Source organism: Neovison vison, chromosome 2 (genome assembly GCF_020171115.1).
Source record: "Neovison vison isolate M4711 chromosome 2, ASM_NN_V1, whole genome shotgun sequence".
NCBI classification, from domain to species: Eukaryota; Metazoa; Chordata; class Mammalia; order Carnivora; family Mustelidae; genus Neogale; species Neogale vison.
Genome location: NC_058092.1, coordinates 17,160,758 through 17,183,812, shown reverse-complemented (window position 1 = coordinate 17,183,812; position 23,055 = coordinate 17,160,758). Strand labels below are relative to the sequence as shown.

Sequence of the window (23,055 nt, the reverse complement as noted above, 5' to 3'; positions counted from 1 at the left end):
GAGCGCACAGCAGGTTTTTTAAAAAAGATTTATTTGACAGAGAGAGCAGGAACAGGAGGGGCAGAGGGAGAGGAAGAGACAGCATCTCAAGCAGACTCCCTGCTGAGCGCAGAGCCCAAAGCAGGGCTCCATCCCACCACCTAGATCCCCACCTGAGCCAAAAATCAAAGTGCCTAACCAGAGGCGCCATCCAGGCACTTCCATAGTATGCTTTTAATAATTAATTTGGGGCTGATAGGTTCTGGGAAGCTTAAATGATCCTCAGTGTATCTGGAAATCCTATAGACCACTGCTTGACCTTCCTCCAGTCCCTAAGAGGGCTAAGGCATTGTATGTCGGGGTGGGGAACAGCTGGCCCTACAGAAGTCAGCTGGGAAAATTGTGGGAGGAGAGAGGTTTGCACCAAGGCAAGGACAGAAAACAAACCATAAGGGCGTTACGTTGAAAAATGGGTTTAGGAATAACAGCAATTCACCTCCTTGGGACTTAGCCCTTTCCCTGCACCGCTCTCTTGGCTTCGCAGATGCATGTATCTGCTGTACTTCTTCCTAACAATTAGCTGCAAACCCTGTGAGAAAAGGTCCCTGCTCTAGCATTTGTTAACCTGCTCTCGAATGGTGCCAACTTCAGCGATTTCTCACGTTCCGAGCTGCCCCAACGATGTGCAACGGGGAGTCCGGGGACAGTTTTGCGATTGCTCCAAGAGATGATTTTTGTCCGTGAAATTCTCCAGCCAGACGGCTAGCCAAATCAACCTTATTAAATCGTGCTCCAACGGGAGCCCAAAAGATGACCCAGAAGGAGGCCCGACCGCGTGGCGGTGGGCGTGTCTGGGGCGAACGCCTGCCGCGGCAGCGGCGCGGGCCGCGGCTGGAGGGAGGTTAGGGACGCCGCGGTGCCGGCGGAGGGGCGGGAGGGCCGCGAAGGAGCGGGGCCGAAGCAGACAGTAGGGGGCGGGGTTCCGGAGGCGGCCACGCGGCGCGAGGCCTAGCTTTTCGGTCTCGCATCGCCCGCGGACGAGGAGCGAAGAGCCTCGCCCACTCAAGGCCCGGTGCCCCGCAGCTTCGCCTCTCTACCCGGGGCTCTACCACAGACCCCTTTGTGTTCCTACCCCCGCCCCGGAGGCGCCCCAGCCGGCGGCGCTGACTTCCCTCATTGGCTCAGCCGACGGCTTCACCGATTGGCTCCCCAGTCGTCCAGCGTGAGCCGCTTCTTTCCGCTACTATTGGACGCCCGAGCTGCCTTTCAGGCCGCCGCGCGAGACGATTGCCCGGCCGCTCGGAGTCCCTGGAAGCAGTTCCGGGAAACCCCGCGTGCTGCCGGGATCGCGTCTCTGTCCATGAGGGGGGGAGGGGGTGGCGCGCGCGCCATTTCTAGTCGTTTTCAAAGCGCCTCGCGCTGATTCTCACGGGCCCGGCCGGCGGCCCCAGCTCTGCCCTGGTGAGTCTCGCGCCGGCCCGTGGGGGGAGGGGCCGGGAGCCCCGATCCGACCCGACGGGGCCCAGCCCGGGCTCAGCTCTTTGGCCCCAGTTTCCTTTTCGCTCAGAGGCCCCGGGGTGGGGGTGGGGATGGGCTGGGGGCGGCTTCGGCTTCGTCCGGCCGCACGGCGGAGGGCCTAGCCCGGCCGAGGCGCCTCCTCACCCTCGCTCATCCTCCCCCCGCCCCTTCAGCCCCCGGCCGGCGGTCCGGCCTGCCGGGCACCCTCCGCGCGGCCTGCCGGGGACTGCCGTGTTTTTCCCGCCTCCGCCCGCCGCTCCACGCGGCCGGCCCGGCCCGCGGCCTCAGACGCCCGCGGCCCTTTCGCTGCTGTCCTCCGGAGCCGCTTCGCGCTCGTCTCGGCCGGCCTAGCCACGAGTGGGATGTGTTGCTGATCGCGACGGGCATGAGGGGGTGGGGTGGGCAGAGGGCGGGATGCAAACCTCGGGTTACCTGAGCCGGGAGAAAACTTTTGTGGGAGCTGGAGCCCGAGGGCCGATTTGTGTAGGAAGCCTCCCTCCCCTCCCCCATTCTGCATGCTGCGAGCCGAGATTTGAAGGAAAAAATGACTACTAGAGGCCGTGAAACTTAGGCTTCACGCGGCGCCTGAGATGCATAATTCTAAGAATGTCTCAGGCGCACTAAATTGGAAAGGCGATTCTTTTTCTTAAACGGTAGCAGTCGTGTTGCCAAAATGTAAAACTTAAGGCCAGGGGGTTCTTGAAAGCTTCAGTCCTCTCATGCTGACCTGTTTGAGATTTTTGCTGTCCTCAAGAGACTCAGTTTATGTCTCATGAGTCAGTCGTAGGATAAGGGCTTGACACTCCTAACCCATGAGATAACCGTTAGTTTTCATTTCGTTGGTTCTTTTAAAGCCCGTCTCTTAATATGAAGAATTTGCACAGAGATGTTCAGAAAAAGTCAGGGAGGGGCTAGTGCTCACTTCCCAAATCTCCCAGCAGCCCTTTAAAATCTTATTTAAATGTCTACCTTTTGCAAAAATGCTTAGATCAAATGACTCCAGTCACAGTATATTTGCTGCATCCAGAAATATGGTTTGGCTGTGTGGCATTGTATTGAATTGACACAAGTTTTAAACGGTCTCATACGACATAAAAGAGGTTTTTAAATGAGCACATTGTATTTGGCTTGAAGAGAGAGGTTTTCCTTGATCTGAAAGGTTTTATTTTCTGCAATCTAATTATTTTACTATTTTTTGGTTAAAGTTTACAAACTTTTTGACAATATCAACCAATTTCAGAATCAACTTGTAGGAGAACCTTTGCAATGGAACAGTAGTCATAAATATTTCTATCTTGTGCTTAATACACAACTTGTCTTTTTTGCTTTACACATACTTAAAAAAAAAATCACCTTAGCAGATGTTCATTGAACTTTCCTGTTAAAAATTTGCTTTCTTTCTGTGACTAATAGTATTCACAGGGGCAATAACTGTTAAGGGTCTTGTGATACTGAGAACTTTTGAGTTCTGATGATCTTATGGTTGTATTTGGGGGTGTGGGAGCGTGGGAAAATAGAACTATATGTTGACAAGGAGATTTTGGACTTCAGGGTGCATCTTTATAGAAATAGGTTGTATTAATCAGTAAACGTATTCATCTTACACTGTAAGTAGTTTCTTGATGAAAAGTGTGCCAGGTTTGAATGTTTTCGTTTTTGTCAGTTCATCAGAATTTGAGGCTTGCCTTGAGAAACCTTTCTCCACCCAAAGTTTAACGAGAATCTGCGTCTGTGTAGACCTTAGTGGGCTATCAAGTCTTAATGTTTTGTAATCCTAAGAAGTCATGATATTGATCTTATTTTCAGAATAACCCTTTCTGCATTTTCCTTCCTTCCTACTATTACCTCATTCCCCTTGGTCTTTCTCCCTTTCTCATTAACTTCAGCTAAATATCAGTGGACTTTGAAAAGAAAAGAAGTTGTTTTAGGTCAGAAAACGGCACCTGGTGCACCTGCACAGTGGTTGTAAGCCGTCTGGAAGTGTGGTTATCTTGTGGGGTTTAGTGCTTTTTAGGAAGCTTGTATTTTCTTTGTAGCTGACTAGGTACCTTGAGGTTCATCAAGAAAAGGAGGCTTCTTCTTGAGATCCATCTTCATGTCCTCTATTTCAGTATTTGTTGCAATGTCTTTATTCTGCTTATTATCTTCATCACATTAACCACAGACAAGTGCACTTTAATTCCCTGTCTTTCGAGGCAGTATAGAGACTGGCCTTGTATGGTTTTATTATCTAATCTCTCTTTTCAGGGAGCTGGTCCATTTCAGTACTATATACAGGTTGAACATACAAAATAATTTGGGTAGGTTAATCTGGGACATCTGACCTAAGTTTACCCTCATTAGGTAATGTTTGTTGAAACTGTTTGGAAGAAGTTAGCCGTCCATTCTTCGATATGTTTTTGCGACTTTACTGATACGAAAAATTCAATATGTACTCATGATTTTTTTTTTTAAAGATGCAACCTCAATTATAGCTCACGTTTTATTTTACGTGGACTTAAAACAATCGTTTAGCTTTTAAACTTGGTCATTTTTTCTTTTAAATCTGTGAATGGGAATAGCAAATTAATTTTAGAACAAAAATTAATGTCAAGTTGTGTGTTTTTTTTTTTTTAAGTGAGGCGGAGAGAACCCAAACCACCAGCATGTTGAACTAGAGACAGCAGTGCATTGATCTCACACCTATCCTAGATTTGAAGCAGAACTAGGAAAATTTGAAAGTCCTTAAACCTTGATTAAGTGGTCTGTGGGTGTTCATTCTGTTTCTAAATCAAACTTTTAAAAACTGTGTAAGAATTGAGAGCTGATGGGCTTTTTAGGATTTTGTGGTGATTTGTTGATATGCTTGTCAGGACACAACAGCTGCTTTTGTTAATCAGCAATTTTACCTTCAGTAAATTCAAGCTTTTTTTTTTTTTTTTAACCCCGTGTACATGAAGTTCCTTAAAGTTCTAATGCTTCCATGTACATTTTCTATGGTTTTACAGGGTTATTGTTGCAAATTTAGGTCAGATACATCACAAAAGGCATATAATATTATTTTGATAGAGTTTATTAGCAGCATGTATACAAATTAGTTTAGATAAATCATGCATTGTCCTACAAACTAGTTATTTCTGGCTTAATGTAATATAGCTCCTGAATTTTTTCCAGCAGCATAATAAAATGGCTAATCAGGTGAATGGTAATGCGGTACAGTTAAAAGAAGAGGAAGAACCAATGGATACTTCCAGTGTAACTCACACAGAACACTACAAGACACTGATAGAGGCAGGCCTCCCACAGAAGGTGGCAGAAAGACTTGATGAAATATTTCAGACAGGTATAATATGCATTTCTTGTTTCTGACTGGTTATGAAAGTGAGGGCAAACCACTTTGAATTTTATAGATTTTTTTTAAGGTTAAATAATACATATTGTTTCTGATCTATGTAGAGCTGAATGTTTGTTACTTTCCCTTCATTGAGGGCATATTGGGTTTGACTTTGATATTCTTATTTCATTATTTTGAAGCCTTCTTAGTGTTGAATATGCAGTCTTAGTTGTTTCAGAACAGTACATCAATTGGTCTTCGATTTACCACCAATTAAAATGTATGTGTCAGCATACCAAATATTACATTTTTTTTTCTTAATCTAAATCAGTCATCATTTTGCTTTTACTTTTCTACTTTTAGCTTCTTAAAGTGATTGTTAAATTAGCTTAGGTCTGATTAGGTGGCATAATGAGAGGACTGGTTAGACAGTATTGTCTGAAACGATAATAAATGTCAGACTCCTTGAGAGTTTGTGGCCTGTCTCGTTTCTAATAGACAAAAATCCACATCTCTCCGTAATCTGGAAGTGTTGGTTTGTAACAGCTGCTTTTTAAAAAAATCTCGAAGTCCCATGGATAAGTGCTTAAGCAAATTTGAATATCTTAATATGGTCGGTTGTAAGCGGTTTGAAGTTTTTAAAGAGGGAGAGAAATATTTACCCTTAGGGAGTGTTGTTCATTAATAAATGTGTCCTCCCCCTTTGGGGCCATAGATGGAAACTTTCTTCCTCTGTGTTTTGTGTGCCTATCCAGATTCTGGGAGAGAGAATTGAATGGTCTCACAAATGTGTCTTAAGTACTGTAGTAACAAATATCAGTTTTTTTGTCCTTAAATTTTTTTTTTCAAATCTGAGAAGCTTCGGATAATTTTAGACGTTAAAATGACTTCCGAAAAATGACTCCTGGGTGATGGTTCCATTTGAAAATCAGTCCTCAGGAACTTTCTGTGACATTCTGCCATAGAGAATTGGCAGTGATTTGCTCAGAGATGCTCTCTTGTAGAGTGCTTTGTTATTGACAAGAGGCTGATGGTTCGGGTGTAGGGTTGGATTGACAGAATGGATGGATGGGTGTCCTCTGAGTTGTGGCTTTGGGTGGTGGTATGGAATTTTGAAGTAAGGAAACTCCAATAATTAGACATGCTCATTTTGAGCTTTTAAAACAAATCATGGCAACATTTTCTTAAAGTAACTTTACAAATGGCATTACATTTATTTAAAATATATTTACTGTATGGAATAAAGTTCTTTTTCACTTGATCAAAATGGAGTCACTTTTGATGTTCATAGGGACTTGGAGTTTTAATCTGCCAAATATATCCATTTTACGTTGGATCAATTCTGAAATATATTCCTTATAGAGAGAAATACAACACAAACTTAACAGACTTACGAAATTACATTTCAAACTGAGTAGATGTTCTGTGTGCAGTTAATATACTACATGTATAGAATACAGTGCAAATATTTTCTGTATAGTTTACTTGTAAGTCCATAGTAAAGTCCTTAATGCCATTTGAGAAAAACAGTCATTATTGACAGTGTTGAGAATGCCACAGCATCTTTAAACCTCAGCTTGACACATCAGAAGAACGAAAAAATGCCTTAAAATATGACTTTCAGAATTGATTAATCAAGCTGCACTTGCATTTGTAGAAGAGTTTAAAATTATGCCTTTCCACATTCTGATTGCAGCAAAGTAGACGCTCAGATAAACAGATGCATTTCATTTTCTCTTTGGTGCTAAGGAGGGAAAGCCTTTGATACCTTTTGGAGAGTGGAAAGAATTATTTAGTAAAAATGGTTTCTCTTTTTTTTCTCCCACCTCTTGTGTGGTTAGCAACAACTACAACAGTCCATATAATTTGAAGCTTGATCCTTGGGGAATACAGTGTATGATTACCACTCTAACATAAATCAGAATTTATTGTATTAATACTTAATCTGTAGTACACTGTGTATATCAGATTTATCTTCCAAGCCTTAAGAAGGGGAGGGGAAATGGGGCTAGGATTTTTGTGGGGTTTCTGTGGGATGTGGGGATTGAAATTCATGTTTATAAGAATTGAAATTCATGTTTGACATTTTATCTTCTATTTTCATATTTGTACTCTCGACCTTTTTGTATAGTATTTGTATAGCTGCCTATATGCATATTAAATGAGAATGTAGTTTGTTAGTAATAGTACTGAATATAACAATTCTTGATGAAACATTGATAGCACGGTTTAGTTATCCCTTTTGTTGCAATAACATTACCCCTTTTCAATTTAATTTGTAGGATTGGTAGCTTATGTCGATCTTGATGAAAGAGCAATTGATGCTCTCAGGGAATTTAATGAAGAAGGAGCTCTGTCTGTACTACAGCAGTTCAAGGAGAGTGACTTATCACATGTTCAGGTAAGGCCACTTACTAAAAAATGCCTTTGAATAACTAATGACTTGAAATTACTTTACCATTACTTTTTTTCCTGAAAAGAACTGATACTTTTTTGTTTGTGACTACCTCTGCTTATATTAAAAAAAAAAAAAAAAAAAAAAGTTTAAAGGGGCAAAAAAAAGACCTTTCACAGGAGAGTTCTCAGAAAGTAAAATCTCTCCCCACTTCTTTCCAGTAAGTTACTTTAAAAACTTAAAATCAAAGTCAGGATTTGCTGATAGTTTAATGAGCTTTTATGGGTTTAGTATACTTCAATTTTAAACAGTTGTGGGTTTATCTGACCCTGTTTTATTATCTTGGAGGAAAATAATGTAGGTAGGAGGAATAGTTTTGGAATGTTTGGCAAAGTTAGTCCACGTGCGTTTGAATATCAACAAATGGAAGACTTGCCAGTGTGGAAGGTAAGCACCCTGAGGTCTTAGCTGTCTTATTGCTGTCTACTCCAGTCTCTGGCACACGGTAACTACTCAGCAAATATTTGTTGAGCGAATAAATGAGTAAATATTTGGTTAAAATTCTCGTCTTTTGAAACTGTAAATTAACTATGTATTTGACCCTTCGATGATTCCTGGTGATTCTTTTTCATTAAATTACTTGTCTATTCTAGAACAAAAGTGCATTTTTATGTGGAGTTATGAAGACCTACAGGCAAAGGGAGAAACAGGGGAGCAAGGTGCAAGAGTCCACAAAGGGGCCGGATGAAGCGAAGATAAAGGTAAAACTGGACTCGGGTCGTTGCAATGGTAATAAGTTGAATGATGAGATTGAATGTTTCTTTTCATGTTTCCTAGAAACAGTTTTCATTGTTCCACATTTTTTTTTAAGCTAGTGTTTTAGAAATGAGATAATTGAAGGAAAATTACACAAGAAGAATTCGGGGGGCAAACATTCAGTTGTATGTTTGGTGGAAAAAAAACCTTAATTCAGACCCTTGCCTCATTGTTCTGGCACTGAAGGATACGTGTTTATTGATGCTTCCACTAATGGCTTTTGAGGTTGACTCAGTCATGTCTCTTTGGTTTCTTTCTGAGCACTTTATTTCTCTCTCTCTCTCTCTTTTTTTAAAGAGGTATTTTATAACTGCTTTACTCCTGAATTTTTATTTTTATTTACCTCAGTTTAATTATTTGTAACTGGGCATAGTAATAGTACCTGTTGCCCTAGAGTTGTGAGGATTAAAGGAATTAAGACATGTCAGGTGCTTAGAATAATGCCTGGAATGTAGCAAGAACTGTGTAACTAGCACCAGTTACTGTTATCGTTTAGATAAACTGCTCTGCGAGATAAATACAGGGCTTTTGGTGAAAGATCAGTGAACCTCATTCCTTAGTTAAGGGGCTGTTGATGTTTTGCCACAGCGATAGATTTTTCAAATTGAAGTAGTTATTTTACTTCATGAAGTTGTTTGTATGGTTTTGCTTTAGACAGAAAATAGAACTTGTAGTTTCTGACATGGAATAGTTTACACAGAGCTCCTTTGTACCTTTTTCCCTCATCTGTAAAATAGCATAATTCTTAAATATTTTTAAAATAAATACATGAAAATTCCATTTGACATAATAGTTGTTTTTAGAAAAAAAATATTGGTGTGTATTGAACACCAATACAGGTGTTTGTTATGTTATTAACATATGTTAATATGTTATTTATTATAACATATTAATATATATGTTATATATATAACATATGGCCTATGTTATTTCCCCAAAAGTGGGTATTTGCTTTTGATAAGGTATATATTGCACATGTGATACGTGTATATTACATATTAGACAAGTAAAGTTTAAATGTATAAAATGTATATCGTGTGTATATTGTGTTACACGTGTTTCTGTGCTTAAAATTAGAGCAGCTCTTTTTGAGTCAAAGGTAGAAAAATAAAGACCCTAAAGTAACTCCGGAATCCCGGGAGTCCTCCGACCATACTTTTGAAAGCCACTAAACTTGATGTCTGGACTTTCTTGTTGCTTTGATATCCTTTATAGATCTTCATCAGCTTAGGATGGGTTTATCTGGACATGGATGAAACTATCCTTAGTCAAAAATATACCCAATGGCACTTAACCTGCCAAACATAGTCTAGCCTACCTTAAATGTGCTTAGAAAACTTACACTAGCCTATAGTTGGGTAAAGTCACCACTAACACAAAGCACATTTTATAACGAAGTGTTGGCTATCTCGGGTAATTTGTAAGAGTTCTGTACTGAGAGAGAAAAACAGTGGTTGCTATGGATACAGAATGGTGGTTAAATGTATTGGTTGTTTACTCTTGTGATTGAGTGGTTGGCTGGGAGCTGAGCCTCCCTGCCTCAGCCCAGCATCACAAGAGTATCATCCTGCATATGGCTAGCACTGGAAAAGATCAAAAATCAAAATTTGAAGTGTGGTTTCTACTGAATGCATATCACTTTCATACCATCCTGAAGTCGAAAAATCATAAGTTGAATCATTGCGAGTTGGGAGCTATCTAACTTTAAAACATGAAGTGTAAAAATCTCCTGTTTTTAGGTAGATGACATTTCTTTTTTTCCATTTTGTCTGAGCTATTGCCTCTCATATAAATACAGACCCTTAAAGGCAAGAGCATTACCTTCTTTTCTGCAATCCCTCTTTAGTACCTAATGTTGTGAAGAAGGTTGGTAATCAGGAAACAAAAGGTTTTGTTTTTTGAAACCTGAGAATACTCATTTGGTAATTGCCAAATACTTTGAGTTTGTGTTGTATGAGAAATGGTCTGGTTCTTATAGAGCTTATGATAGAGCAGAAATACAAAAGGATTAAACAAAATAAAGGTTAAATACTTGACTATAATAGAAATTCACAATAGGAAGATGTGAGGAATAGTGAATGAGAGAAGCTGCATGAAGAAGGTAGGACTTCTGATGAGAGAACATTTTTTTTTTTTGAAAGGAATCACAGGTAGGTAGATGGTATGTAAAAGGAACAAGTTAAGGAAAGCTCTCATTGAAGTAGAGGAAAATGCAAAATGAGGACTGCTGCAGCATGGAAGTATGGATAGGTATCCTGGGGTCGGCTTATGTCACGTTTGTAATAATCCTTGCCCCATTTTTCTGTTTCTTCATATCAAAAAATCATCGTGTGCTTAGAGATTTAATTTGTGTACAATTCTTTCCATTCATTGTATGGAAAGGAGTAAAATGAAGGGGAACAACACGTGCGAGTGATACCAGTGTGAGTTTTGACATTATTTTACCTAAGCTACATGGCCTATGATGTTGGGATATCCTTTGGAAAAGATTAATATACTGATGTGTGATATAATATTTAAGTATAAACAGATGTATAATTATCTTTAGGCGTTGCTTGAAAGGACTGGCTATACTCTGGATGTAACCACAGGACAGAGGAAGTATGGTGGTCCTCCACCAGACAGTGTGTACTCTGGTGTACAACCTGGCATTGGAACAGAAGTAAGTGTTCTTCAGCTGTTTGCCGAAATCTTTCCAGTTTGTAAATTATTCTTTCTGTTGTATGATGGGGAAGAGTAGTTGATTCTTTTTAAAGTTTAGCTGTAATTATTTTCTTTGGCTAGCCATTTGCATCTTACTATAGTCATAAGCAAGGAGAACCATGTGACTAGTAGATGTCCAAACACTCTGTAAAGGAATGTGGAGTTCTTGGAACTGGTTGCTAAAACCATGCAACCAGCAACACACCATTTTAGGTGCTTGGGTTGAAGTTATGAAAGAGAAACATTTGCTTTATTCTGTTTTGTTTTAGGTCAGTAATTCTGAATAGCGCTTGTCCTCCCTACTTGGCCCTACCCCCACCACATAAAGGGTACTCAGTTTTTGCTGAGAGATTTATTTATTTATTTATTATTTAAAAAAAATTTTTTTTTTTTTTTAGATTTATTTATTTGACAGATAGCGATCACAGGTTGGCAGGCAGAGAGGCAGGCAGGAGGAAGCAGGCTCCCTGCTGAGCAGAGAGTCTGATGTGGGGCTCAATCGCAAGACCCTGGGATCATGACCTGAGCCGAAGGCAGAGGCTTTAACCCACTGAGCCACCAGGCGCCCCTGCTGAGAGATTTATTGATGGGAGTGGGTCACACAAGAGAAGGGTATAGAATCAGATAAAAGGTCGAACACATTGGTCTGTCATTGAACAAAGCAATTTCTGCAGCTCCATCTGTATCTTCATAGAGGTTTTTTTTATATACCTCTATGTTAGATAACTCTAGCCCCTCCCCTTTTTTTTTTTAAAGATTTGTTTATTTTAGAGAGAGAGTGCACGCAGGGGGGCTTGGGGGTCGGGGGAGGTATAGAGAGGGAGAGCCCCAAGTAGACTCCCATGCTAGTGTGGAGCCTGATGCAGGGCTTGATGTCACAGCCCTGAGATTATGACCTGAGCCAAAACCAAGAGTTGGTCTCTTAACCCCCTGTGCCACCCAGGCGCCCCACCAATTCTGATCCTTTGAATGGTAAAAACTGTGTGCCAAAATATAAATTTACAGCAGGGTCTTTCTGGTGTCTTTTCAGGTAGTCAAAAGAATAGTTTGTGAATAAAGACATTACCAGTTAACTTTTTAGATTTATATCAGAAGTAATTCCAGTGTAGTCTCTGTATATAAAATAGAGTTTACGTTCACTGGTCTTTGTTCCCTGAACTGCCTTCAAGCATTATGACAGTTAATATTCTATTTCTTAATATTTAGCAGTATTAAGGAGGACTCTAAGCATCTTTATTTTTCATGATACCTAAATCAGCTATATATTATTGTTTTGTGTCTCTTTAAAAAAAAAAACTATTCCAATGTCCATAATTACTGTAGAGTTGGAATTGGACTGTGAGCCATCTAAGTTTGTTCTAGGAGCAAATGTCATGAAATACAGAATATGAGTGAATAGTATATTTTTTTTAAAGATAATTTATTAATGGAGTGCCTGGGTGGCTTAGTTGGTTAAGCATCTGCATTCAGCTTAGGTCCCCTCAGTGGGGAGCCTGCTTCTCCCTCTCCCTCTCTGCCTCCTGCTAACCCTCCTTGTGCACCCTCTCTCTCTGTCAAATGAATAAATACAATATTTAAAAAAAAAAAAAGATTTTCTTATTTTTAAGTAATCTCCATACCAACATGACACTCCAGCTCAGAACCCTGAGATCAGGAGTCACAGTCTACTGACTGAGCCAGCTGGGTACCTCAAGCCATCCTTCATTTTTAATGTTCTGTTTAGATTGTGAATGCTTTCAAATCTACATTTACATTTTATTAACTTTTTTTTTTTTTAAGATTTTATTTATTTGAGAGACACAGCGAGAAAGGGAACACAAGTGGAGAGGGAGAGGGAGTGGGAGAGGTGGGCTTCCTGCCTAGCAGAGAGCCTGATGCAGGGCTCCATCCCGGGATCCTGGGACCATGACCTGGGCCGAAGGCAGATACTTAATGACTGAGCCACCCAGGCAGCCCTACATTTTATTAACTTTTGAACAATATACAAATGTAGTTCAGTTTTCTTACTTGAACAGCTATTGTCATAGGTATTTTTTTTCCAAATGACTTTAAGTTTTGATTTCTTACCTTAAACCCTCATATAAAATAAATAAAAAATGTAATTGCTCTTTTGCTTCTTCCTTATTTAGAGGCAGCCTAAAACCACCTCCAAGAGGGAGGTACAGTTTGAAAAAGATATTTATAGTATACCATCCAGCATGTGATATCCTTATTAGTATTTATCAATTATTACATTTGTCTTAGTCTTGTTTCTTTAGTTACAAAAACCTTAGGAATAAAAATTAAATCTATATAATATCGTTAATGTTCTTTCCAATGTCCAGTATAGCCTCATATAAAATTAGTTGGTTGTATCTATTTCATAATTACAAAAATGAACTTTTTTAGCCTGTTAGATTTGTTCTGTTAATGAGCTCATTAATGGAGACTTGTTTTATCTTTGTTTTATAAGAAAGGAGTTTGTTAGTATTCGTACCATTTTGCTGAAAGCATTTAAACAACTTAATAGGATAAACTATTTTGAGTATCCAATTAGAAACAAAGTTGGCATCCTAATTGTAAAATATGGTATTCTTTTATATTGTATTGTGTCTTTAGGGGAAAGATGCATTTTCCTATATATTAGATATCGCATACAGCAGATACCTTTGCAGTGAAATCCCTGTATGAGCCTAAGCCACCCCTATCAAGCAGTTTGTTACAACAAAATCTTAGGATAAAGGTTTGGGTTCTTCCCATAAAGTTAAATTCCAAGAGGTTTGGCCTATACCTGTTGAAAATTAAAGTATTGTTTTGTTTTCTTTTAAAGATTTACTTATTTTAGAGAGTATTGTTGGGGAGGGGCAGAGGGAGAGAATCTTCAGGCCAGCTCCACGACCCATGAGATCATGACGTGAGCCAAAACCAAGAGTGGGACACTTGACCAACTGAGCTGTCTATGCTCCCCTAAAATTAAAGTTTTTTAAAAAATCAGAAAAATAGGTTTTTAACATATTGGGTTACTGATTTAATAAATAAATTGGTTTTAGTTGGTGTCATTTTTGATGCTGTGAGGTTTAAGTTTTTGTTCTTTTATGTTTCACTATAGTCATTAAAAATTTTAGCTCTTGATTGAGGAAGTTGAAGTTAGGATCAGTGCCTGAGTCTGACAGTATTAAAATTAAGTTATGAGAAGAGTGAGGTTTTTGTCTTGGTAAAATCTATTGTAAATTAACCCTATAAAGGAGCACTCCTTTGCATTGTTTCTAAGCGTTGTCCTGAGATAAGAAAGATAGGTATTAATTTTGAAGGGTGTTTTTTAGTGTGTCTGGGCCCTCAGATGCAGTCTGGTTGTAGTATCTTTGTGTTCCTCAGCTGGCGTTGTAAAACTGTTTAGGGAAACCGCCTCTGTTTTCATTAGTTTCCATGATAAGGACTTAACCTTTTTAAAGAGCATAGCAATGGTGTTTTGTAGAGGAATTCAAAGGAAATGGTAGATTGAAATTTTAATTCTTTGGTATTTTAACTAATGGAGGTGTTAGAGAACCAGTGTATTTAACAGAGATGTAAAAGTATATGACTTAGTAGTACCTGAATTGAATTTTGTATAAGGAAAAGCTGCTGTGTTTGCAAAACAGCAAATAGGAGCAGGATAATGGAAGAGCCCTAGTAGATACTCAAAAGACTGTGTTGCACTGCCTGTTAACTCTGTTCCTTCCAGAGCCTCAAAGGACTTTTTCTCTGTTACTGTTGAAGTATTTGATGGTTTCCATTAAACACTAACCAATACACTAACCATGGGTAGTAGACAGCCAAAACATTTTTCAAGTCTTGATGCTTAGTGAGTAAAGAAAGAACTGGTTGTTAACGATATTCAATACATTCTGTTTGTTTGTTTGTTTGTTTGTTTGTTTTGGTTTTGTTTTTGTTTTTTAGATTTATTTATTTATTTGACAGAGATCACAAGTAGGCAGAGAGGCAGGCAGAGGAAGAGGGGGAAGCTGGTTCCCCACTGAGCAGAGAGCCTGATATGGGGCTCGATCCCAGGACCCTAAGATCATGAGATGATGACCTGAGCTGAAGGCAGAGGCTTAACCCACTGAGCCACCCAGGCTCCCCCATTCTGTTGGTTCTGTTAGGGGCAGGGGGCAGGGGACGCTAACCTGCATATGCCTGAGTGCTTACTCTGAACAGTTCTATGGGCCCATAACGGCTCAGGGACTAACAAGTTAATGAAAGGAAAACATTTCTATTTCATTTTAGTTAATTAAAAATTGAGCTTAGAAACTTATAAAGGAATGATGCCTAGTTTTAAATATTGTTTATTTTTAGCCTTTTTAAGTTACTTAAATGTCCTATGTTAAACTGATCTTGAAGTGAAGCCAGCTCTTGCTTCTCAGTAAATCAGTATTTTTAGCCTGGTTTTTTTTGGATCCCATTGATTATCATATTGGGAACTTTGTTGATCACAGATTTGTTGATATTTCTTCTAAAGTAAATAGAATTCTTATGGAAAAATCTGTAAGTTGGACTTCTGACATTCAAATGATACTTCAGAGTATGAGGAACTTGGCTCTTATGAATCTTGTATGTAAAGTGATCAATCAGTCATTAAATTCTGAAAATATAGGTTTTTCACTTTTCACTTGCTTAATGAGGCAAACCTGTCTGTTCTAAAAATACAGGCACAAGTGTTACATAAGTAATGTAATAACTGGCACTTCGCTTCCTCACTGAGCTGTGTGTTGGTGTATTTTCACAGTGCCACTTTCTGTGCTCCTTGCTTTATGTGTTTTTGTAACGGGTATGGAAGAAATAGGGGTAGTGAACAATCTAATTATGAAGCACCATTGCATTATGTTAATGGAAATAATAGGAACCAGAATTTGCTTCCCAGAACACATTTTAAATGTTCAAATACAAATACCTTCAAATACATAAACACTGTCTGACTGGGCCAGAGACCTCAGCCGCACCAAAAAATATATTTCAAAATGAATACCAATTATCCTTCTATATATTTTTTTGTCTCAGGACATTTTTTTTTTTTTTTTAAGATTTTATTTATTGGGACGCCTGGGTGGCTCAGTTGGTTAAGCAGCTCCCTTCAGCTCAGGTCATGATCCCAGCGTCCTGGGATCAAGTCCCACATTGGGCTCCTTGCTCAGCAGGGAGCCTGCTTCTCTCTCTCTCTTCCTGCCACTCTGTCTGCATGTGCTCGCTCTCTCTCTGACAAATAAATAAGTAAAATCTTAAAAAAAAAAAAAAAAGATTTTATTTATATATTGACAGAGATCACAAGTAGGCAGAGAGGCAAGCAGAGAGAGGGGAAACAGGCTCCCCGCTGAGCAGAGAGCCCGATGTGGGGCTGGATCGATGACCCTGAGATCATGACCTGAGCCAAAGGCAGAGGCTTTAACCCACTGAGCCACCCAGGCGCCTGGCTCAGGACATCTTTTATCCACAGTTTTTTTTAGTGCTGTGCCCCGTTAATGAATGGTCATTTATAGGATTGATAAACTGAGGCTGATAAGAAGCCGGCAGATTCTCCGGATATCTTGAAGGCACATCTAACAGGGTTTATTGATGAGTGGGATATGGGAGTATGAGAGAAAGGAGCCAAGGATGACTTCAAGGCTTATGACCTGAGCAGCTAGAAGGATGGAGTTTGCCATGGATTAAAATGAGGACTGCTGTAGAGAAGGGCAGATTAGCAGATTGAAAGATCGTAATTCAGTTCTGGACATGTTAAGAGTTAGAGGTCTCTTAGACCTCTGAGTGGAGCTGTGTTGAATGAGCGGTTGCTTCTGTAAGCCTGGAATTCTGGGAAGGGTTTTGGCTGGAGCTGATAAACGTTGGAAGCTTAAGCATCTACTTGGTATTTAAAAACCATGAGTTTGGATGTGATCACCAAGGAAGTGTGTGTAGCCACACTAAAGGTCTAAAATCTGATCCCTGCAGCCCTCTACATTTAGAGCTTGGGGAGATGAGAAGGAACTAGTAAAGGGATCTGAGCAGAAAGAACCAATGAGGTAAGAAAAAAATCAGGGATGTCGTATCCTAGAAGTCCAGTGAAGAGTGTTTTCATAGCAGGAAGGTGGTCAGTTACAACAAACGTTCCAGGTGAGACAAGGACCGTGAATTGACATTTGATCTTGGCAACAGGGATGTCATCAGTAACTTTGTCAGGAATAGTGGTGAAAGCCCTATTTGGAGAGGATTAAAGAGAGTGGGAGGCAAGGGATTTGAGATAGCAAGTACCTACAGCTCTTTTGAGCAATTTTGCTGGAAAGGGTAGCAGAGAAATGGGACAGTAACTGGAAGGTGTGTCGTAGTCAAGATACATCCTTTTTTCATTTAAATTTTAAGTGTGATGCCCAACTGACAGAGCCATCCAGGGGCCCCTGAAAAAAAAATTTTTTTAAGTGACAAATTACAATCATTAGTGTGCTGATGATCAAATTGTTGTCTTTGAGTGGAAGAGAAGGTGTGGGACCTAGTGTATAAGTTAATAGCATGAAGTCGACGTTCATTTGAACATTCATCAAAGATGAACAGCTAGTGGCGCACCTGAGTGGCTCAGTGGGTTAAAGCCTCTGCCTTTGGCTGAGGTCATGATCCCAGGGTCATGAGATCGAGCCCTGCATCGGCCTCTCTGCTCAGCAGGGAGCCTGCTTCCTGCTTCCTCCTCTCTCTCTGCCTTCTTGTGATCTCTGTCAAATAAATAAAAATCTTAAAAAAAAAAAAAAAGATGAGCAGCTAATATGTTCCAGGCACTGTGTTCAAGCTGGGAATAAAATGAGGAACGAGATTTGGGCTCTCTGCTCACATGGAAATTGAACCCTCTGGATGATGTTATTTCCAGATGAAGATACTGAGACTCGCTGATTAAGAAACTTGCTCAAAATAAAGAAAGAAACTTGCTCAAAGTAACTAAAAGGTAGATCTGAACTCAGTATAACTTTTATTTTTTAAAGATTTTATTTGTTTATTTGACAGAGATCACAAATAGGCAGAGAGACAGGCTCCCTGCTGAGCAGAGAGCCTGATGCGGGGCTTGATCCCACGACCCTGGGATGGTGACCTGAGCCGAAGGCAGAGGTTTTAACCACTGCGCTACCCAGGCACCCCATGAACCCAGCGTAACTTAAAACTTAACTGTTTCTCACATTCTCCCTGCCTTTGAGCTATCAACCTATTACTCCATGCTGCCATCATCCCTAGCCTGGATTGCCTTGTGAACCTGACTGGGCAGCCTGTTTCTCCATACAGTTCATCTGCTACCTGGCTGCCAGTCCCTTGGAACATGTCATATCTAGTCACTTGTCTGCTCAAAACCCTCTACTATCTTCCCAACAGAACTGGAATAAAATGCAAACTACTAACATGGTTTAACTTAATCTGGCCCCTGTTCTCTCTTTCCCAACTTTTCTTCCAGTTGCTGTCATGTTTGCTCTTCATCATATATGTTAATTGTGCTCCCATCTTTCTGTAGTGTTCTTTACCTTGGATTGCTCTTTCCTCAGATTTACCCCCCGCCTCAGATTTTTACTTAATTTTCTACCTTAGGTCTCAGTTCAAACTTAACCTTTTTAGGGAGACTCTTCCAATTAAAACACAGCCTCATCCTCATTTATTCCCTTTGCTTGCTTTTATTTTCTTTAGCCCTTAATACTTCTTGAAAGCAGGTAAGATTTTATTTATTTATTTTGACAGAGAGAGAGAGATAATAAGTAGGCAGAGAGGTAGGCAGAAGCAGGCTCCCCGCCAAGCAGAAAGCCTGTTGCAGGTCTTGATCCCAGGACTCTGGGATCACGGCCTGAGCCGAACGCAGAGGCTTTAACCCACTGAGTCACCCAGGTGCCCCTCATATATATATTTTTTAACCTTTGTCTCTATCAATAGTGTGTAAACCTCGTGAATGCTTAGACCTTATTTGTGGTATTCACTGTATCTCTAGAACTTAGAAAAATACATGGCATATGAGTTGAAGGTATATTGAATTCCCTGTCTCATGAAGAGTTTGGAGATGTTCTATGAATAGGTTGGAAGTCAGTTCTGTAGGCTAGGTATTATTTATTGGAACAACTCCAGGCTGATAACGTAGAAGTTTAGTTGGGTATGGATAGGAATGGAAGGGATTCAAAATAGCTGAGATTTTTGTTTATTGAAAGTATTATTTCCTTGGTCATCTTGGGGGCTGGAGGGAGCAGCAGAAATTATGTTACTCAAGAAAAATGAGGAAAATCAAAGGAAGTGGTTGACAGGGGTGAGTTTTATTCATTTTGATTTTTGGAAAAAAAACATTTGTTACAAATCTTGGGGCGCTTGGGGGGCTCAGTGGGTTAAGGCCTCTGCCTTCAGCTCGGGTCATGATCCCAGCCAGGGTCCTGGGATCGAGCCCCACGTCAGGCTCTCTGCTCGGCGGGGAGCCTACTTCCCTTCCTCTCTCTCTGCCTGCCCCTCTGCCTATTTGTGATCTCTGTCTGTCAAATAAATAAAATCTTAAAAAAATATATTATATCTGTGACAGAATATTTAGAAAATATAATTAAAGGAAAAGAATAAAATTAGAACCGTTTTCTCACGCATTGATAAATCACTATTAGTACTATTCACATCCACAGTCATTCATATCTATAGATACATCTATATTCAAAAAATAAGAAAACACATTACTGTTTATTGATAATTTGAGGTAAAATTAGGACAACCAATAGGATATGCTTCCAAATGCAGTTGGAAGTATAAAATTAGGTCTTAGGATGTAGATGTGAGAGATGACTGTATAGATATAGGCTGGGGAATGGATATGATCTTTGGAAGTGAAGGAAGTACAGGGAAGATGAGATAGAGCCATAACTTTGGGAACATGCAGACTGTTATTAGGTGAATAGAAGAATCACCATGGAAAGGATAGAGAAAAAAAAGGTAAAAAGACCAGGCTAGTGGAGGATTCTAAAAATTGAAGGGAAGAGAATTTTTAGGAGGCAGCAACACCAGTGTTACCGCTTACCAGGAAGGCAAGATGAGAGTGAGGAAAAAAAGACTTGAATTTAGTTGTTTGAAATCCATTAGTGAATTCCATTTGGGGATGCAGCTTAGTGTTAGAGGAAGAAGTCAGTGTTGTAGTTAAAGAGAGAGCGTAGATGCCAAGGGCTCTCCAGAGTGAGTTTTTGTTAGAAATATAGTTCTGTAGGGATGTTGCACAGATAATGCCTTAGATGTGTTAACACTTCGTAGCTGCACAGTACTAAGGATATGGTAGACAGGTTGAATAACTGCGTGAGTGAAATAAAGTAGACATGGCCATGTGTTCAAAGCATTTGAAAGTACTTGAAAGATAAATGGGTAAATATTCCTTGTTTACATATTGTTTTGTTACGGAAGATTAGGCATGCTTGGAAGGATGTACTTAGCAAAATAGGAGAGTCAAAGAAAAGTTTGCAGTATTTCCAGGAGAAGGTGGTGTGAAGAAATGGGCTCTGTTATGGTTAGGAAGTTAACCTTGGAAAGGAAATAAAATCTCTTTATCTGAGGTATGAAGAAGGAAAGAATTTAGGAAAGACTATGAGAAAACCACTGACCTTCCCACATGCCCTCCTTGGATGACTTGGTGAATGAGGGTTGGAGATTTTAAGGAAACAGAAGAACTGAATAGCTCTTGTGTGAGAGAATTATGCTAGGGATTCAAAAGAAGTTTCATTAGACAGCCGTGAAGGTATTTTGAAAACGATTGTCTTAGCACAGTTATAGAGCTTAACTTCAGAAACAATATCCAGTAATAATTTGGGCATCTTTTGGATTGCTGTTTCATTATTCAAGTCATTTTTCAGAATGTAAAATGTTGATGTAGATGAGTTTCACTAGAAAACTCATCTCTAGGAACGCCTGGGTGGCTCAGTGGGTTAAGCGTTTGCCTTTGGCTTAGGTCATGATCCCAGGATTCTGGGATCCTTGCTCAGCAGGGAGCCTGCTTCTGCCTCTGCCTGCTGCTCGTCCAGGTTATGTGCTCTCTCTGTCTCTGACCAATAAAACCTTTAAAGAAAAAGAAAGAAAATTCATCTCAAATGCAGATGCTGACTTACTCTTTAAGGCTGCATGTGAAGGCGTCTGGTTGGCTCGGTCAGTTAAGTATCTGACTCTTGGGTTTTGGCTCAGGTAATGATCTCTGAGGGTCATGAGATCGAGCCCTGTGTCTGGCTCCCTACTCAGTGGAGAGTCTGCTTGAAATTCTCTCCTTCTCTCTCAAATAAATAAATGCATCTAAATAAGGATTGCATGTGGATTGCAAATGTTTTAATGTACAAGATTGTCTTTATTGTTGCCTATGTGGTAGAAGCTTGAAGAGATTGTGGTATAGTATTAAACATTGAGAAAGTTTTTTATTATTTAACATATTTATAATAATTTGATCCTTATTACATAATTTTTGTAGTAATTATTTTAAGATTTTATATATACGTATATATATTTTTTAAGATTTTGTTTATTTGAAAGAGAGAGACCTAGCGAGAGAGGAATACAAGCAGTGGGAGAGGGAGAAGCAGTATTCCTGACAAGCGGGAGCCTAATGCGGGGCTTGATCCCAGGACACTGGGATCATGACCTGAGCTGAAGGCAGAGGCTTAACCCACTGAGCCACCCAGGCGCCCCCCCCTTAGGATTTATATGTTTGAGAAAGAGAGCGAGCGCATGAGGGGTGGAGGGGCAGAGGGCAAGAGAAACTTAAGCAGGCTCCACGCTCGTGGAGCCCATCACAGGGCTCAGTCTCACGACCCTAAGATCATGACCTGAGGGGAAGTCAAGAGGCAGACGGTCATTGACTGTGCCACCTAGGCACTGAGAGTTGAGAAAACTTGAGAAAGACCACTTTAGTATTTATTAAATTACTATTTTTACAAAAATGCTGATATCGTATTTCCCAAAGATACATACATATATCCTTTATTCTGTGTTTTTGTGAGAAAAAGAGAAACTATAGAAATAAACAATTCAGAGGTATTTTGCACACACTTACTAATAATTTTCGTTTTTCAGTATAGAATATTATTCTGTGTTAATGACCATCGGTCATTATAGTAAACATTAGGGTTAACTCCTAATGATTCAAATTGTCTTCATTCCTCTTTAACCATCTTTGTGCCCCTAGCTTCTTAGAAGAAGAGTTGTTGGGCTTTGTGGCTCTAAAATGCTTATATTGGGGTTCTAATACAGAGATTTGGGTTTTTTCCCCCAGGTTTTTGTAGGTAAAATACCAAGAGATTTATATGAGGATGAGTTGGTACCCCTTTTTGAAAAGGCTGGTCCCATTTGGGATCTACGTCTTATGATGGATCCGCTGTCTGGTCAGAACAGAGGGTATGCGTTTATCACCTTCTGCGGGAAGGAGGCTGCACAGGAGGCCGTTAAGCTGGTATGTGATAAACACCCACTGTCTAGCGGCGGATCGGACCGCCTCAATTAAAAACGTTTGCAGTTAACTTTGTTTTGTTTTCTTTAGTTTTTGCTCTGCATGGTTAGATGTTGATAAAGTTGGTATGTGACCTTTGCTCTATTTTTTTCTGATGATAAAAGTAAAAAAGACTGAAAATACCCAAGAAATAATGTGTTCGAGAAAGTCTCCCGTAATTCTGTTACTTATTAGATTGGTTAGTATCTAAAGTTTCATTTGAATATTTGGCTTCTGCCGTTCTCTCTTTGGATTTTAGGCAAAAAAAGATGTGAATTGTTACTATTAAACTTCAGGACAAGATTCTTAAAAATGTAATGAAGGCTGTGATGGATTCTGGGGGACATAACTGGGTGACAGTGACTTTTAGGACACAATTCAGGAAATGATCTGAGACTTTTATTTTTATCACAACCTAACCATACAATTTATTGTCTGAGTATATGCCTGTTCTTCTCTGTATTTTGTTTTCAGACCCTCCAGTCTTCTCTGTCTTCAGTCTTTCTTCTTTTTTACTATTTTGTAGCCCATCTTCTGTAATCTAGTAATTTTCTTTTACCCTTGGTACATAGTAATCAATAGTACAGCTGTAGTAGTAGTAGTTGTAACAGTTCTGCATATGAGAAATATCTTCTTACCTGTGTTGGTACACCCATCTCAGGAACTTAAAATAACCATGTCATTGTTTCTGCATGCTCTTTCCAGACATTTAAAAGCCTCACTTAGTCTAGTTCCAGGCCTTCTGGAATGGGTACCTCTTTCACCAGGGCTTTTTGTTCTATTAATCGCTTCTAAATTAGTTCCATTCTAGCTTGACCCAGATTTTAGTTTTTATTAAGAACTTTTCCTTCCAACATGTTTTTATTGAGAAAATTTCAAAGCTTCATTTCCTAATTTTTG

The 23,055-nt window shown here is 39.8% G+C and overlaps 1 protein-coding gene across 5 annotated transcripts in view; it reads left to right on the top strand.

The window, feature by feature from the left end:
- The first annotated feature begins 1,297 nt into the window (after window positions 1-1,297).
- Window positions 1,298-23,055, top strand: part of HNRNPR (heterogeneous nuclear ribonucleoprotein R) — a 33,912-nt gene continuing 12,154 nt past the window's right edge. For 2 of the 5 annotated variants that reach the window (XM_044237412.1, XM_044237411.1), the window contains exons 1-5: window positions 1,348-1,440; window positions 7,093-7,211; window positions 7,859-7,966; window positions 10,570-10,683; window positions 21,943-22,119. In XM_044237412.1, coding sequence (XP_044093347.1) covers window positions 7,886-7,966; window positions 10,570-10,683; window positions 21,943-22,119 — 372 coding nt within the window. In that variant the 5' untranslated portion in view covers window positions 1,348-1,440; window positions 7,093-7,211; window positions 7,859-7,885. Of the gene's footprint in view, window positions 1,441-4,650; window positions 4,820-7,092; window positions 7,212-7,858; window positions 7,967-10,569; window positions 10,684-21,942; window positions 22,120-23,055 lie in introns of all 5 variants that reach the window. The other 3 variants (XM_044237409.1, XM_044237408.1, XM_044237410.1) reach the window with 3 other exon arrangements.